The sequence below is a fragment of the Asterias amurensis genome, chromosome 1, assembly GCF_032118995.1.
Source record: "Asterias amurensis chromosome 1, ASM3211899v1".
NCBI lineage: Eukaryota > Metazoa > Echinodermata > Asteroidea > Forcipulatida > Asteriidae > Asterias > Asterias amurensis.
In genome coordinates, this window is record NC_092648.1 from 24,464,523 (window position 1) to 24,479,494 (window position 14,972).

The following is a 14,972-nucleotide window of genomic DNA, read 5'->3' on the forward strand; positions in this document are numbered from 1 at the left end:
CATTATGTCCAGTAATAGTATAAGCGCAAACTGTTTATGTTGACCTTCGACCTTTAAGATGACATGTGCGTGAGATGAGCAAGTAAACAACACAAGTCATCTCAAAGGAAACTCATCACACCAAGCTTAGATTAGAGATCGTCTTGAGTTTTACCGGGAGATTGATGCAGAATAGAACATGAAGGTGGTAGCCCTGATCAGGTGATGATTTATAAAATAAATAATAACACTCACTGAGCCTGAGTGATTCTGTGAATGTGATTACTGATACTGATAGATTCTGTGAATGTGATTACTGATACTGATTGAGTGATAGTCATTGATACTTATATAATACTGTGAACTGAATGTGATACTGATAGCAATTTTGTATTCTGCTGTAAATAAATATAAAAAACAAACTTGATTTTAAATTAGATATGCCTATAAAATAGTTCATTCAGAATCTGATGAAGAATGAAGAAATATGATTTATCGATTTCATAATATGATCATTAGTTGATCATCCAGATATCTATTCAGCATGTTCGATCACTATTTTTTCAATTCAAATTTAAATTCAAATACAAGTTAAATAAGTTTTTTCCATTCTTTCCATACTACCATAAAAATAATCATACACTCAGTAATTAGTTATATCGGAAATTTCATTCAAACAATCGATAATTATTGATGTTATATATCCATTTGGCTTTAACGTGTTTATTTAAAATATTTAAAACTCTGCCAATGGTATTGATATAAAACTTTTATTAAAAGGCAGCAATTACGATGACCCTCCGTGTTTTGTTTGGAGCATACTTCTCAACAGCTGGATCATTATCTATTATCTAGTAGTGATGAGAAAATAGAATAAGCTGTTGCACAAATCTTACCAACCAAAAGGACCGATGGTATAAATTCTTTCTCGATGGCTAAAAGACTGTGCTAGGGTCGAAACATCAGGCCATTAACTTTGTTTCCATCTAGCATGTCTAGTAGTGTTGGGAGACCAGTCTGAATCCTATACTTAGACATTTTATTAACTTTTTTAAAAATATAAATCATTCAAAGAACCATACAACGTGTACACAGACAAACATTGGTTCAACACTATTTTTTTCCCCAGTGGTGGTAAGGACAGTTGCTATAACATGATGCAGTGTGTCGCTGAGGGACATCAACTCGTGGCCCTGGCAAACTTGAGACCAAAACAAACCGGTAAGATATAGATTAATGTTTTGTTGAAGCTCTTCAAGAAAAGGCTAAATACAGGGCTGAACCTCAGAAAGCACTTCTTCACACAGCGAGTAGTTGATAACTAGAACAGCCTCCCAGGGGCCAGCCAAAGTGGTAAATGCTAGGACAATTCCAATCAGTTCAAACATAGTTTTGGCAGGTACCTAAGTGAAAATGGATATGGGGCGTTGAAAAGCATTTCAAGTCTACACTAGTAAAAATCCCATCAAAAGTAAGTGTAAGTGTAATCAATGGATGATTATCAGTGAAAGATGCGTGTACAATTTTGCTATTAATTAATTTAAAAAAAGTTCGTTATCCATTAATGAATTTATATTTTTAAGGGTAAAGATTGATCAGAAAGTTCCCAAATACAAACTCTTTGCTATAAACCTAATTTTATTTTGTTTATAATAAAAGATAGATGTTGATATAATATCCTGGTGATCAAAAGTACATATTTTTGTAATAACTTTCCCACAAGGGAAATTTGCTCTTGAATTGACAGGTTTGATATTGTGCCTTCCTGCAACAAACAGGTGACGAATCTACCCCTGATGAACTGGATAGCTACATGTATCAAACGGTTGGCCATCACGCTATTGACTTGTATGCTGAAGCAATGGGTTTACCTCTGTATAGAGGTTGCATTGAAGGGACGTCCATGGAGCAGGGTCGAGATTATGAACCCACTCAGGGGGATGAAGTGGAAGATTTGTACACACTGTTAAAGAAAATCAAGGTAAAACCCACAGACTGACAGATTGCCATTTGTTAATGGCACTGGACACTATTGGTAATTGTCAAAGACGAGTCTTCTCACTTGGTGTATTGCATAAAATAACAAACCTGTGAAAATTTGAGCGCAATTGGTCGTTGAAGTTGCAAGAGAATAATGTAAGAAAACACGCTCTTGTTGCACAAGTTGTGTGCTTTCAGATGCTTGATTTCTAGACCTCAAAATCCAATTCTGACGTCTCAAAATCAAATTTAAACGTTTTAGTGAGAAATTACTTCTTTCTCAAAAACTGCGTTACTTCAGAGGGCGCTGTTGCTCACAATGTTTTATACTACCAATCTCTCCCTATTACTCGTTACCAAGTAAGGTTTTATGCTAATAGTTATTTTGAGTAATTACCAATAGTGTCCACTGCCTTTAAGTCACAATAAAACTTCAAATATTATTTGGTTTTATGCTTTACCTGATGTGTGTAAGGCATTGTATACTCGGTACTTTCCCCAGTCCTTTGAAGAAAAATCCATAGCCATATTACTTGGTGGAATTTGAACCCACTTCCTTTGGTATTGTTGAGCAGATTTCTTACCAACAATAAAACTTGTTCATTCAGAAGTGAATGGGTACCTTAAAGGGCAGGGATAGTCCTTGTGATCTAAGAGAAAGTTGAGTCTTCTTCTTGTGTATTGCCTGCACATCAGCCTTTAGTTGTAGATGTATGAGTAGTTTGTACACTGCTCCTTTACTAGCTTGAACAGCGTGAATGTAAGTGCAGTATGGTCACCGTGGTCATATGGTTAGACTGCAGGACTTGCAATCACAAGGTTGTGGGTTCGAATCCCCCAGATAACTGCTGATTTCACAATAACTAAAATAATAATAATTGTTGTCTAGTTACTGAATTACAATTTCTTGATTTGTGCAATTTATAATTATAGATGTTAAATTCAATGTTTGTTTGCAAGAGATTGTTTGTTGCCAGCTTGGTGTTTATATCCCCTTGTGGGAGTTTGCCCAAGTTCCCTTGGCGGGAAGATCATTCAAACAAACAGCTTGAATGCCATCTCCCTATTTTGAGGACTTATTTTTGATAGGTTGATCTACGCACTGAGAGTTTACTGCACTCACATTATGATAAATTTTATGCCTGTAAATTGACTGCTTCAAAAGTAAGTTATTCTCACAACTTTTTATTTTGTTTTTCTTCTTGCTTGCAGAATGACTTGGGAGTTGATGGCGTTTCTGTCGGGGCAATTCTGTCAAACTATCAGAGAGTCAGAGTAGAAAATGTGTGAGTACAGTGTGTAACTAGTCCAGGCCTGATACTTTATGGAGGCAACAAAGGCGATTGCCTCCATGCCCCCTGGTCATTGCCTTGCGGCCCTTGAAATGCTCAGTAGAAATTTTAAATGTCATGATAGGGTGCCCTTTACCAAGGAGAAAATGCTGTGATGCCCTTGCCCTTTTAAAAACCAAGCATACAGTCCTGCTTAACATCAAATATGCGTGGGGGAGTAGATGTTTGAGGACAAGTATCTTGTTGGAAAAGGAGAGAACAGTTGGATGCTAAAACGTTGTACTTCCATTATCCAGGGCAGAGGCAGGAAAAAACTTTTGAATTTAGGGAGTCAGGATGGAATGGCCTTACTTCAATTCTGAAGAATCTGCCTGTTTTAAACTTATAAATGACCAGATTATTATGTCCTAGATTTGGTGGCTATATTTTGTACATAGCATTTGTTTGATAACAATTGTCTCCAGTTTTTTTTTCTTTCTGTCGTTGTACATTCTGGGACCCATGGGAGACCAATGGTTGCCACTGAATGGGCCACCGAAATAAATAAATAAATAAATTAATAAACCAATAATGTTAACAGATTATCTTTGTGTATCCCAATGAATCACTTAAAGATGTACCAGACTTGGACTTACACCATTGGCCTTCCTATGGAGAAGAAACCAAGAGGAGCTACTGGAGGAGATGATAACGGCTGGAGTGGAGGCTATCATCATTAAAGTTGCAGCTTTAGGTGATAAATTTATACTTAAAGTGATTTAAAACACCAGATTTATAGCACTCCAGAATTGTGCCAAACCAAATGGATTCAGAGAGACTTCAGACAAGACTCCAGGTCGACCCAAGTAAATTTTTGTTTTAGGAGATAGGCAAACTTATTTTAAATTGGCTGGAGAGAATATTACAAACAAATAGGCTGCTAAACATGTCTTATTCTAAGCGAATACTACAGTTATATGGCATTCCATCCAATATTAGTATTATGTACAAAAAAATAGAGACGTTCGTGTTGCCACGTAATACATGTATTGTAGACTGAGGAATGATATTGGCTCAATTCCCTAACAAGGCGACTGTTCAATGTCATATTGTGTCCTGAGGCAGAATTTGTTGTGTTCTTTCTTCAACAGGTTTGGAGGCAAGTCATCTTGGGAAGACTTTGCAAGAGATCCAGCCCCATATGATGCGCATGGTAAGTATGGAGGTCCAGAGGTGTTGACTAGTCCTAACTTAGGACTAGTCCTAACTTAGGACTAGTCCTACACTAGGAGATATAAAAAATGTATGGCTAAGTTAGGTTAGGACGAGTAACTGATCCTAACTCGAGATAAGACTAGTCCTAACTCTTTGTGAAATCCACCCCAGGATAGCAATTGAATTGGTGCAAATATTTCAAATTAGTTTTGAGAGCGCTCTACCAACTGAGTTATCAAGCCCAATTGTTGGCACTCCCAATTTTCCGGATGACAGACTATAAAAACAGTGTTATGAATGTGAAACTGTTTCTTTTAGAATTTTGTTGAATTTACTAAAGGGCTATGATAAGGATCCATGTTCTTACCACAAGAAAAAGCAGTAATATACTAATATTATTTGAGATTTGTTGTTGAACATTCATTGTATTCCATCCATATTAACAAAAGAGCCTGTAGATTGCAAACATGTTAATCCGGAGGTCACGCAAGTCCTGGTCTAGTCAAGTTTTCTTCAACCTTAAATTATACAAGTTTATTTTCAATATTCTGTGCCGTGATTACTCATGTTTACTAAACAAGTTATTTAGGGAACAGAAGTACCCCACTCAGTGGTTCCTTTATGGATATTGTCTTGATGTTCAATGACAGCTGTTGTACAATGTGGAAAGTCCTTGGTTCGATTCCCGATTGGGGCATCTGTTCTATTGCATATTTTTGGTTATGCTTTCCTGTTTTACAGAAAGATAAATTCCAGTTGAATGTTTGTGGTGAGGGAGGAGAGTTTGAAACCTTCACGCTTGACTGTCCGCTATTTTCCAAGAAGATGAAAATGTGAGTTGCTATTCTAGAAACGAGTTTGATGTTAATTCTACAAATTAATCATGAAATTTTATGTTAATAAGGAGTCTTGTATTGATCAGAAAATCGACTTATCCTTTTTAATTAAATTTCCACATTCTGTACAAAAAAATGAGAGTTAACTTTCCCATGCCAGTGTTGGAAACTGGAAACTTTTACATTGACTAACCACCACTCACCCAAAAAGTCAAAGCAAAAGTCATGTCCAGAACTGACATTTCTCAACTTTGCCAATCATAGTATACATTTCTACAACAAAAGCGAGTTTTGTTTTGTGTTTTCGAAAACATTTAAAATGACAACAATTAAGCAGAAACCAAACAAACAAACAAACAAACAAACAAACAAACAAACAAATCGAAACAATACCCTACAAGATGGCGACTTTCATAGCAGCACATTTATTCAATATGGTCTACTCTAGAAACGAAGTTGACGTTAATTCTACAAATTAAAGCCATTATACCCTTTTGGTAAACAGTATTGTCCAAGTCCCACACTTCGTGTATCACAACTTATATATAAAACACCAAACCTGTGAAAGTTTAGGCCCAATCGGTCATCGGAGTCGGGAGAAAATAACGGGAAAACCCACTCTTGTTTCCGCGCGTTTTGCCGTGTCATGACATGTGTTTAAAATAAATCCGAAATTCTTGCTAACGAGAATTTATATTGTTTTAATGTTTTCTCAAAATGTAAAGCATTTCATGGAACAATATTTCAAGAGAAGTCTGTCACCATTACCTTCTGTAAACCCTGTAAATTATGTGTAAATCTGTGATTTTTTTTTTTTTTTCTGTACCGAAAGGGTCCAATGGCTTTAATCTAGAAACAAATTATGTCCAGGCATATGGTTACACAGAAATGATTGGTCTGTAAATGGTGAAGCAGGTTTAACAGAATCTTCTCTTAAGTACTGTATTTTCTATATTATGTTTATTTTTAGGCTCTCCTCTCCAGCTGGTTCTAAGAAGAGCAAAACTTATTTTAAATGTTAATGACGCACCAAGACACAGTGTCCAACAATAACTAATTTTCCTTGTTTGTGTTTTTTAGCAAACATCAAGAGGCTGTTAATCACAGTGACGATGCATTCGCATCAGTTCACTATCTTAACCTTCTAAGCATGGACCTAGAAGACAAACAAGTGAGTAACAAAAATATACTCCATAAAGAAAAAGACAGGAGATGTTGCTAATTCAAACAGACGTATCATAGGCCCCTTGCATTAGCTACCTTCTTTCATGTCAACTATTGGAAATGTGTATGCGTAAGTGCTGCGCGGTTCTCTCGGCCAATGATAACTCCCCAAGGACCTCAATTAGCATGGTTAGGGGACTGTTTTGGGCTTGTGATGTCATATTCGAGGGGTCTATTGTTCTTGATGTAATTTTACTACAGTTCAAAGATACTCTACAGGGTTCTTCCAAACTTGGGGGCATTCTGGAGCCAAATGTTTGGAGTTTGGCCAAAGCACTTTAATTGAAACAAGGTCATGATGTTTTCAACTTGGTCATTGGTGTTTTTATGGTTTTAAATGCCTCACTGTGAAATCTCAGGCATTCTATATGATCTTCACCTGGCTTTTTCTTGGTAAAAAAAAAAAAATTATATTTAAAAAAATCATGTCATTTACTTTGTGTCAAAATTTGTGCTTACCGGCTCTTAGATTGCCTATATCGGCCCGATACGCTAACATGTGCATGCAGGAGTAAAAGTAAATGTCTCAGTATTTGTCAAAACAATCGTGGGAAACAGATTGTGTAATGTTTGCTTGTCTTGCAGAATCCTGGTGAAAGCTTCTCTGACAGATTGAGGCAAGTTCCAATGAAACGTGGAACGGATCTACATCAAGAATTGACACATTTAATGGTTAAGGAACCTGTAGACAATCCTGGAGATATTGACAAACATAAATACCAAGTGGAGGGTTTGGACACTGTTGGTAAGGGAGACCTTTTTGTTGTCAATGCTAAAATGGTGTTAGAATTCAACATGATTTGGGGTTGAACAAAGACAATTTGACAAGAGCGAGATTTGAACCACTGACACCTGGATTACATGCCGGCGCTCTACCAACTGAGCAATCTAGCCCTATGTTATCGGTCTCCTTATTTTGAATTCCTTCGGGAAGCCAGTCAGAAGCCATACAACCGTTAACAACCATGTAGCTAGGGATCACACCTAAGTTTACGATACATTGGAAAGTGATAGCAACATCTCATATTCTCATCATTACTGTGGTGAAAATTTTGCATCTGCAACAATTCTGCATTTTTCTGATATTGGTAGAGTTGATGTTTTATGAACACAATAGTCAAACATATTATGTTTGTTTTAAATATTATTCGTGGCCAAAACGTTTGTATCCACTTCAGTTTTGTTTTTTTCTGATATTGGTAGATTTGAAAGATGCAAGTACATGCAACAGTCAATTGTATTATATGTTTGTTTAGAATATTCTTGGACAAATTTTCAACAAGTTCTTGGATTGGCAAAGACTGTTTACATATCATCTACGGTGGTTTTTGATTGATAGATGCACTATGCCAGTCTGCAGTACGACATCATGTGGTGAAATCATCTACACAATAACACTGTCAACCCTCCTACTGTCTGATCATTTAATACCGCCTACAGTGGTTTTTGATTGATAGATGCAGTATGTCAGTATGCAGTATGACACCATGTGGTCATGGTGGTAGATGCATATACACAATAGACAGTCAACTCTCCTACTTTCTGATCGTTCAGTATCTTCAGTGGTGGTTTTTGACTGATAGATATGCTGTGCCAGTCTGCAGTTTGACATCATATGGCAAATGTATCTACATGGAACACAAATGAGATTGCTGTTCACAGTTGCTCCACAGTACAAAACCTTAGCAGTAGAATGCCTGGAAAAACTTATCAACTTACTGGCAAAATGTTATGGAAGGATGGTTAATTCAAACTACTCACGGTTTGATACACATGTCAATTTTTTTTGCATCTTTAAGCAGGAGAAAGATCACCACCTATTTGTAAAACGTGCCATAACGGTTACATGTGGATATCTGGTATAGCAGCAACACATCATGATGACGGGACGATAGCTGAGAGTACAGAGCAAGCAATGACAGACCTTAAAGGTGCCATTTGAAAGGGCAAGGGCCAATGTTTGATAATTGATCCACAAAAGTATGCATATTGCTTTCAAAATCCTGCAGAAAAAAGTATAGTTAGGCCGTGTCCGAATTGGTGACTATGGCTGCGGCTATGATCGTTGCCAGGGGTGTTGCTAAGGGCGTCCTATACTTCAATGCATGATGACGTGGCGATCCGGCCATAGCCGTGGCCGTAGCCGCCAATTCGGATCCGGCCTAAGATGGGCTTTTAACCTGCATTTTTGGGCAGATGTCTTAACTGGTACACCACCAACTGTGCCTGGTAACAAGAGGCTAGTTCAAATTCTGTGATTAGGAGCAGTACAGCAGTTTAGTAAGGGATTGTAAGAGTAGGCCACAAGGTCTCATTAACAGTCGTTACAACCGGCAAGATCCTGGCCCTGCGATCTTTTATCATTTGGCCACGCTGTGTTTAAACATTTCTCGGAGTGTTTATATTGCACATTTTAACCCAGTGACGTGATGTCCTCTTGACCAACCAAAATGGATAAATTGCGTTTATCACTATAGCTTCAAAAACTTAATTGAATTCACAAAATTATAAAACAACACTCCAAAGTGATCACAAGTTTTTCCCGCTCATTTTCAGATGTTCTTGCCAACCATGGATACAGTCTTTCAGATGCAGTAATAGTTCACCTTTATGTTCAAGATATGTCCAATTTCTCTAAGATCAACTCTATCTGGTGTAAACACTTCAAGAATAATCCACCAGCAAGGTAATGACATAACAATATGTATTAAAAAGAGGAAATTTTTTATTGCTTGCCAAACCATAACAAAGTTGTGTGCTTTCATATGCTTGATTTTGAGACCTCAAAATCTAATTCTGAGGTCTCAAAATCACATTCGTGGAAAATAACTTCTTTCTCGAGAACTACTCCACTTCAGAGGGAGCCGTTTCTCACAATGTTTTATACTATCAACCTCTCCCCAATACTCGTAACCAAGTAAGGTTTTATGCTAATCATTATTTTGAGTAACTACCATTTTGTAGTGATTTTTCATGTGGATGAATACTTTCACAAATAATGGTTTGTGGTGATGAAACTTGGGAGTTCTGAAAAGTGACTAAAGCTCGTGAAGGGAAGGTTATAATATTAAAAAAAGGTTTGCAATGTGGACGAAAACCCAAGAAAGGCAGATCCAAGTTTCTAGATAGACTTCAAACACAACCCAGCTTCAGTCAGACATGTGATTTGAGCTATGGTTCCATGGTGAATGGCAGGGAAATCAGAGTACATGTGTGTAGATCTTTTAAATTAGGTCTGAACTTTTAAAAACTGTCTGCTTATTTTGTTTTCGTCTTCAAATCCAGGGTCTGTGTTCAAGTCAGTTTACCACATCACACTGCGTTACAAATTGATTGCCTAGCTCATAGAAACACTGCTACATCTCATGATGATGGTGACATGATGGTAACCCCTGCAGTCCGCAACACAATGTATGTACAGAGTATATCCCACTGGGCACCAGCTAACCTCGGGCCTTACAGCCAGGCTGTTCAGGTAGGTTTGAAAATGCACCAGCCTCATTACTGATGTGGCACTATGTGGCGCAGGAATGGATTCTTGTATTAGCTGGTATTTTTTGGCTGTATACGTTGATGGCTTATCAGAGCTGTTACTGGTTCTTATCAGAAATGTTGCAGGGTCTTGAGAACTGCTACCGGTTCTTATCAGAACTGCTACTTACTCTTATCAGAACTGCTACTTACTCTTATCAGAACTGGCTAGGTCTCATCAGAATGCTACTGGTTACTGGGTCTGATTAGAACTGCTACAGAGGCCAATTTCATAGAGCTGCTTAAGCAAAAAATTTGCTTAAGCACGAAATTAGCTTGCTTATTTTACACATGTTACTGGCAAAAATTTCATGCCACATACATTGCTTGTGACTGGTATTTAGCTGTTGTTTATTTAGCATAAAAATTGAGTGGAGTCTTGGCCGGTAATCTGATTTTACTAAGGAAGGATTTTTTTGCTTAATATTTTGTGCTTAAGTGGGGCTATGAAATTGGGCCCTGGTTTTTAGAACTGCTGTTAATTCTTATTATAACTGTAAACAGGTCTTATCAACTGCTACCAGTACTTTCAGAACTACTACTGGTTACTTATTCTTATTAGAACTGCTACTTATTCTTATTAGAACTGAATGGGTCTTATCAGAACTACTACTGATTCTTATCAGAACTACTACTGATTCTTATCAGAACTACTACTGATTCTTATCAGAACTGCTACTGGTTCTTATAAGAACTGCTACTGGGTCTTATCAGAACTGCTACTGGTTCTTATAAGAACTGCTACTGGGTCTTATCAGAACTGCTACTGGTTCTTATAAGAACTGCTACTGGTTCTTATCAGAACTGCTACTGGTTCTTATAAGAACTGCTACTGGTTCTTATCAGAACTGCTACTGGTTCTTATCAGAACTGCTACTGGTTCTCATCAGAACTGCTACTGGTTCTTATACGAACTGCTACTGGTTCTTATAGAACTGCTACTGGTTCTTATAAGAACTGACGTATTCTTAATCTACATGGACCATATTCTTGGGGTTTTCTGTTGCTTAGTTACAATGTGTGCTTTAGCAGCTGTGTACAATTGGGCCGAGATGTGAACTGACACAATTTTACTATCCATTTTTTCCAAACAGATTGGTGACCTCATATTCTCGGCAGGAACAATAGGCCTATGTCCAAGCACCATGCAACCAATAGAGGGCGGTATCACACCACAGTGCGCACTCTCTTTACGCAGCTTAAAGAGGGTCCTTGCAGCTATGGAATCAAGTATGACAACAAGAAACGTTGTTGGAGGTGTGTGTTTTGTAACGGATGCACAACACTTGACTGTTGCAAGGCAACACTGGGAGCAACTCGCCAATTGTGAGGTTTGTGGAAATAACTGTCAAACTGGGGTCAATAATAATAGTAATAATAATAATAAAATGGCTTTTGTATAGCGCCCTTAAACCAAAAAGTGTCTCGAGGCGCCTATACAGAGGTTAAACATTTAAGCAAGTCAAGAATAATACCATATAGTTTAAGATAAACAGATTATTAAGATTGCTTAAGAAAATTTTGACTGGTTTGAAGATGGATTCAGGAACTGTAAGTACTTCAGCTGTGTTATGTAACCTATTGTTATTTACTTCATTGTAACCAAAGATTCTATTTTCACATTTCTCATTCTCAGGAGGAACTGTTTACAGACCCCATACCGAGCACGATTTGTTATGTTGTAGTACCTCGCTTGCCAAAGGACGTCTTAGTGGAGTGGCATGTAGTCGCTAGTATCAGCTCCGAACCATGGCAATGTAAGGATTCACTGATAAGTTTGTTGTTATTCATGAATGTAACTGAAATGCTATTACAAAAAGCCCCATCACATCGAACTCGTTCTCACTACTTTCTGAAGAAGAAAAAACAGGCTTAAACTGTATGTAAACGGAGATGACTTTTTATGGTCTAATTTCTGAGTGACAATGCCTTTCTGCAATTAGACGGAGTCGTAACAAACTTAAATTGAGATAGACATGCTATGGACACATTTTCTTTGACAGAATTTCAGATTGTTACTGGTATGAACTTGTAATCAGTGAGCTTTTTTGATTGAAACATAATTTTCTTTCTTTCAAATTGATAATTTGGTAACTCAGTTGGCTGAGACAAACTTAACACAGACTGTAATATAATTGCTTGGTCTTTGTTTTATCAGATACTACGATGACAGTGAACGGCAAAGCATCGTCAAATGAACTGCAGATGATGCTCAACACTCAAAACTCATCAGGACTCGTCACTTGCAGTGAGTTTCCAAGTTCAAAGGACAAGTTTATAAATAACACACGGATTAAGATGCAATGACACAGAAAGCTGCCCCAACACGAGCCTTATAAACACTCTCAACACACGCACATCTCTGTGGACATTCCTTTGCTTTGTGCACTTGAGAAAAAAACATATTCTTCAACTGTGTGGATGTGGTTAAGTCCACATAGTGTTTGTGGACTCCTTTTGTTCTCAGGTCCAGAGGTTTGTAGCGCATAAAACACAATCACTCTTTTCTTCAAGAGAGAATTAAAACATTATTTAGCTGTAGAACATTATAATTGCATTCCATTTGTAAAAGACAGCTTCTTGAGCAGATGTCTTAGTTTTCTGAGCACACAACATCGATGTAATGTGTCACTTATGACACTCATGGTGCATGAGCATCAATACCGCTGTCAATTGGCCCTGTTATTTCATTCCGTAAACCCGTGTCGGCTCCCTGGGGGAGTATGCAGACTCGGCTGCAGGCATGTAGGGAGTCAAGTTAAATTAACCACGAGAACTTTATCGTCTCTTAAAGGTACTCATTTATTCCTGGGTGAAGAAAAGTAATGATCATCTTACTGTCTTGCTCCTAGACACCCAAGTGTCACAACTGGAATTCCAATCCACACTCTGATAACTCTACCACCAGAAGTCGAGTCTGATGCACCAGACCGCTGGACCATGATGTGTTATAAAGTGTGGCTTTTCTATTACATGTAACGTCATATTATTTCTCTCCACAGAAACTACCCTACACACCGACACAGATTGCAACGTCTTAGTTGATGATTTTCTTGGTGCAGTGGAAGTTTTTCTTACAGAACGGACGTATTCTTGGAACAGCGCCCTCAGTGTTAGACTGTTCTACCGACAAGAATTGTTGAAGCATGAACAGCTTCTAAGTGGTGAGAAACAAACCAGACTTTCATTCTATTGTCAAAGATTAAATTGCTGTTGAAGGAATAGAATGTACAGACCGGACAATTAGGGTAGTGAGCAGTCACTATCACGGGCAGTACGCCGTATCGATACCTCTCGTCACTAACCCCTGGAAAGGAAGCACTGAAACCAGCGCTGATTGGCTTAGCAACTCTTTTCAGTACTTGCAGGGCACTTGTTAGGTGCTTTTCGGGAATAGTATGTGCGTGAAAAAACATATTTGGACGCAATACACTTTGAATGAATCATGTTTTTACATGACTACCCTAAACTGCATACTGTTTAGGTGTATTACATCAACAAAGAGTAGGGGACCAGTTGCTCAATAACCTGATGTGTCTTTTTGTCAGCCCCCTCTGCGTAGTCTCTAAAGGAGAGTGGATCAACAACAGGACTAATATCAAATGTTTTTAGATGTTTCAAACTCGCACTTTCAAACTCGCAAGGGGTCATGATCAAGCAAAGCATTCTAGGAAAGAAAAAAATTGGGCTGCTGTATTGTACACCATCGGTAGTGAAGTTGGTTGAGTTGGTTGAGTCAAAATACAAAGACTTAAAGTCAATTAACTTTTTTAGAGTGATGATGAAAATGGAGATCTTCAGCTTTGAAATTTAAGCCAACTGTCACATACAACATAAGCGCTTTTCTGTTAATGTTATCTTGATTTGTCTGTTTTCTGCCAACAGTGCTTATTACTGGACTTTGTAAGTCATCGCTGGTCTGCCCAGCGATATGTCTAGTACCTGTACTTAGTTTGCCAGGATCGTATGCTCTCACAGCCGTAATATTCCTTCAGCAGTGATGCATCTGACTGGATTATGCTTTACCATGGAATATGAAGCTTAACAGTGCCATCGCTCAACCACCCCATCACTCCGTCTTCATGGCTCTGGTAAACTTGTAGGAAAGTGAAATCCCAGGGCTTTAATTCATAGAGCTTTAAAGGCAGTGGACACTATTGGTAATTTCTCAAAATAATTATTAGCATGAAACCTTACTTGGTGACGGGTAATGGGGAGGGTTGATGGTATAAAACATTGTGAGAAACAGCTCCCTCTGAAGTAACATAGTTTTAAAGAAAGAAGTAATTTTCCACGAATTAGATTTCGAGACCTCAGATTTAGAATTTGAGGTCTCGAAATCAACCATCTAAACACACAAAACTTTGCGTGACAAAGGTGGTTTTTCTTTCATTATTATCTCGCAACTTTGACAACCAATTGAGCTCAAATTTTCACAGGTTTGTTATTTTATGCGTATGTTTAGATACAACAAGTGAGAAGACCGGTCTTTGACAATTACCAATAGTGTCCAGTGTCTTTAAAGGAACACGTTGCCTTGGATCGGACGAGTTGGTCAAAACAAAAGCGTTTGTAACCGTTTTTTATAAAATGCAAATGGTTGGAAAGATGTTTTAAAAGTAGAATACAATGATCCACACAAGTTTGCCTCGAAATTGCGTGGTTTTCCTTCTACTGTGCGAACTAACATGGTCGGCCATTTATGGGAGTCAAAATTTTGACCCCCATAAATGGCCGACGTGTTAGTCGACGAGGTAAAAGGAAAACCACGCAATTTCGAGGCATGTTTGTGTGGATCATTGTATTCTACTTTTACAACATCTTTCTACCCATATGCATTTTATAAAAAACAGTTACAAATGCTTTTCAAAGACCAACTCGACCGATCCAAGGCAACGTGTTCCTTTAAGCACAACACAGGTAACTGAGCTCAAAA

General features: G+C 37.9%; 1 protein-coding gene across 2 annotated transcripts; it reads left to right on the forward strand.

The window, feature by feature from the left end:
• The first annotated feature begins 67 nt into the window (after positions 1 to 67).
• On the forward strand, positions 68 to 14,625 carry LOC139940439 (uncharacterized). 2 transcript variants are annotated; one of them, XM_071936690.1, is made up of 17 exons: positions 68 to 201; positions 1,109 to 1,200; positions 1,758 to 1,960; positions 3,172 to 3,245; positions 3,866 to 3,984; positions 4,382 to 4,443; positions 5,187 to 5,278; positions 6,362 to 6,452; positions 7,091 to 7,250; positions 8,305 to 8,436; positions 9,062 to 9,191; positions 9,791 to 9,980; positions 11,131 to 11,367; positions 11,673 to 11,793; positions 12,195 to 12,284; positions 13,039 to 13,200; positions 13,922 to 14,625. In XM_071936690.1, the coding sequence occupies exons 1-17, from the start codon at positions 179 to 181 to the stop codon at positions 14,035 to 14,037; spliced, it is 2,094 nt and encodes a 697-aa protein (XP_071792791.1). In that variant the 5' UTR covers positions 68 to 178; the 3' UTR covers positions 14,038 to 14,625. The 2 variants fall into 2 exon arrangements, with proteins under 2 accessions (XP_071792791.1, XP_071792800.1); XM_071936699.1 differs by having other exon boundaries at positions 8,308 to 8,436.
• Positions 14,626 to 14,972: the final 347 nt, after the last annotated feature.

Bases quoted from the DNA above. Each gene is read 5' to 3' on its own strand.
- LOC139940439 (XM_071936690.1), top strand. From the start codon at position 179: ATGAAGGTGGTAGCCCTGATCAG. The intron at 1,961-3,171 runs GTAAAACCCACA...TCTTGCTTGCAG, and splicing joins CACTGTTAAAGAAAATCAAG to AATGACTTGGGAGTTGATGG. The intron at 9,192-9,790 runs GTAATGACATAA...CTTCAAATCCAG, and splicing joins AAGAATAATCCACCAGCAAG to GGTCTGTGTTCAAGTCAGTT.